The 2975-nt window shown below is 35.0% G+C and overlaps 1 protein-coding gene across 1 annotated transcript in view; it reads right to left on the reverse strand.

Moving 5' to 3' along the window:
- Positions 1-1718, reverse strand: part of LOC115416886 (kinesin-like protein KIF13B) — a gene marked incomplete at its 5' end in the record, with an annotated part of 66455 nt that extends 64737 nt beyond the window's left edge. The window contains one exon of the mRNA XM_030130761.1: positions 1577-1718. Coding sequence (XP_029986621.1) covers positions 1577-1718 — 142 coding nt within the window. The remainder of the gene's footprint in view (positions 1-1576) is intronic.
- Positions 1719-2975: the final 1257 nt, after the last annotated feature.

A 2975-nucleotide genomic window follows, 5' to 3' on the forward strand; every position in this document is an offset into this window, starting at 1 on the left:
GTGTTACCTGGTTTTACGTTAGCTGGTTTTGCGTTTGCTGGTTTTGCGTTAGCTGGTTTTGCGTTAGCTGGTTTTGTTTTATCTTGTTTTGTGTTAGCTGGTTTTGTGTTAGCTTGTCTTGTGTTAGCTCGTCTTGTGTTAGCTCATTTTGTGTTAGCTGGTTTTGTTTTATGTTGTTTTGTGTTAGCTCGTTTCATGTTAGCTTGTCTCGTGTTAGCTTGTTTTGTGTTAGCTTGTCTTGTGTTAGCTGGTTTTGTGTTAGCTTGTTTTGCGTTAGCTTGTCTTGTGTTAGCTTGTCTCGTGTTAGCTGGTTTTGTGTTAGCTTGTCTTGTGTTAGCTCTTCGTGTGTTAGCTTGTGTCAGCTTGTCTTGTGTTAGCTGGTTTTGTGTTAGCTTGTCTCGTGTTAGCTCTTCGTGTGGTAGCTCTTCGTGTGTTAGCTGGTTTTCTGTTAGCTTGTCTTGTGTTAGCTGGTTTTCTGTTAGCTTGTCTTGTGTCAGCTTGTCTTGTGTTAGCTGGTTTTCTGTTAGCTTGTCTCGTGTTAGCTCTTCGTGTGTTAGCTTGTCTTGTGTCAGCTTGTCTTGTGTTAGCTGGTTTTGTGTTAGCTTGTCTCGTGTTAGCTCTTCGTCTGTTAGCTCTTCATGTGTTAGCTTGTTTTGTGTTAGCTTGTCTTGTGTTAGCTGGTTTTGTGTTAGCTTGTCTTGTGTTAGCTTGTCTCGTGTTAGCTTTTCATGTGTTAGCTCTTCATGTGTTAGCTTGTTTTGTGTTAGCTGGTTTTGTGTTAGCTTGTCTCGTGTTAGCTCTTCGTGTGTTAGCTCTTCGTGTGTTAGCTGGTTTTCTGTTAGCTTGTCTTGTGTTAGCTTGTCTTGTGTTAGCTGGTTTTGTGTTAGCTTGTCTTGTGTTAGCTTGTCTCGTGTTAGCTTGTCTTGTGTTAGCTGGTTTTGTGTTAGCTTGTTTTGCGTTAGCTTGTCTTGTGTTAGCTTGTTTTGTGTTAGCTTGTCTCGTGTTAGCTTGTTTTGCGTTAGCTTGTCTCGTGTTAGCTTGTTTTGTGTTAGCTTGTCTCGTGTTAGCTTGTTTTGTGTTAGCTTGTCTCGTGTTAGCTTGTTTTGCGTTAGCTTGTCTCGTGTTAGCTTATTTTGTGTTAGCTTGTCTCGTGTTAGCTTGTTTTGTGTTAGCTTGTCTCATGTTAGCTGGTTTTGTGTTAGCTTGTCTTGTGTTAGCTTGTCTCGTGTTAGCTTGTCTCGTGTTAGCTTGTTTTGTGTTAGCTGGTTTTGTGTTAGCTTGTCTTGTGTTAGCTTGTCTCGTGTTAGCTTGTTTTGTGTTAGCTGGTTTTGTGTTAGCTTGTCTTGTGTTAGCTGGTTTTGTGTTAGCTTGTCTTGTGTTAGCTTGTCTCGTGTTAGCTTGTTTTGTGTTAGCTTGTCTCATGTTAGCTGGTTTTGTGTTAGCTTGTCTTGTGTTAGCTTGTCTCATGTTAGCTCTTCGTGTGTTAGCTCTTCTTGCGTTCAGATGTGCGGACACACTGGTGATGACGGTCTCCCTCAGCTGTTCCACCAGGGTTCGGGTCTACTGGTCCTGGTACCTGTTTGTCCGTAGGCGAAGATGCAGGCGTTGTATCCCATGAAGGCGTTATTGAGCAGACTGAGGCCGAGAGACTGGAACACCACATCCTGACCTGGAACACACAACAAATACACAACAAATAATACACAGTCTGAACACAGCTAACACACACAGGCAGGGACGTAAGAACATCGTAGTTCTGCAGCGTATTGCAATATTTCATTTCCTGAAACCGGATCGACATTTTTCTGTATTTATCCAAATACAGACATGACGGAGATTCAATTTGTTTTTTTGTTTTTCTTTGTTCAAGAAATCTGACCAAGCTCATTTTCACTGGTTCCACTGGCAGATTTTTTTTTCCTTAATTCAAGATTTTTATTTTTTTATTTATTATTATTTTTATTTTTATTTATTATTATTATTATTATTATTATTATTATTATTATTATTATTATTATTATTGTTATTATTATTATTTTTTATTTTTGTTTTTTTTTTTTTTTGTTTTTTTTGCTTAATTGAAGATTTTTTTTTTTTTTTTGCTTAATTATACTTTTTTTTTTTCAAAATTCACAATTTTTTTTTGCCTAATTGAAGATTTTTTTGTTTTTTGCTTATTATAGATTTTTTTTCTTAATTCAAGATTATTATCTTTTACTTCATTCAAGATTTTTTTTCACTTAACTCAAGATTTTTTTGATAAATTCAAGATTTTTTTTTTTTTTTTGGTTAATTTAATTTCTTTTTGCTTAATTCAGGATTTTTTTTTTTTTTGCTTAATTCAAGATTTTTTTTTGCTTAATTCAAGATTTTGTTTGCTAAATTCCGAGTTTTATTTTTTTCTAAATTCAAGATTCATTTTTGCTTAATTCAAGATTTATTATTTTTTTTGCTTAATTCTTGTTTTTTTTTTTTGCTTAATTCAAGACTTTTTTTTTTTGCTTAATTCATGTTTTTTTTTTTTTTTTTTTTTTTTTTTGCTTAATTCAAGACTTTTTTTTTTGCTTAATTCATGTTTTTTTTTTTTGCTTAATTCAAGACTTTTTTTTTTTGCTTAATTCATGTTTTTTTTTTTTTTTTGCTTAATTCAAGACTTTTTTTTTGCTTAATTCATGTTTTTTTTTTTGCTAAATTCAAGACTTTTTTTTTGCTTAATTCATGTTTGTTTGTTTTTTTGCTTAATGCACCGCAGAGACACAAACAGCAGCTCCCATAACCCCACCCACCAACACCAACCACACCTCCCATAACCCCACCCACACCGACCACGCCTCCAAGGCCACAAATAGTTCCAAACATCAGGACACATTCAGTGAGGAGAAAAAGTGAAGACATGACTGAGCAGAGTGCGGTTCTAAAAACAGAACAGATGAAAGACGTCAACAATAAGATAAGATAAGGGAACACTTACCCTC

Source organism: Sphaeramia orbicularis, unplaced genomic scaffold, assembly GCF_902148855.1.
Source record: "Sphaeramia orbicularis unplaced genomic scaffold, fSphaOr1.1, whole genome shotgun sequence".
Lineage (NCBI taxonomy): Eukaryota > Metazoa > Chordata > Actinopteri > Kurtiformes > Apogonidae > Sphaeramia > Sphaeramia orbicularis.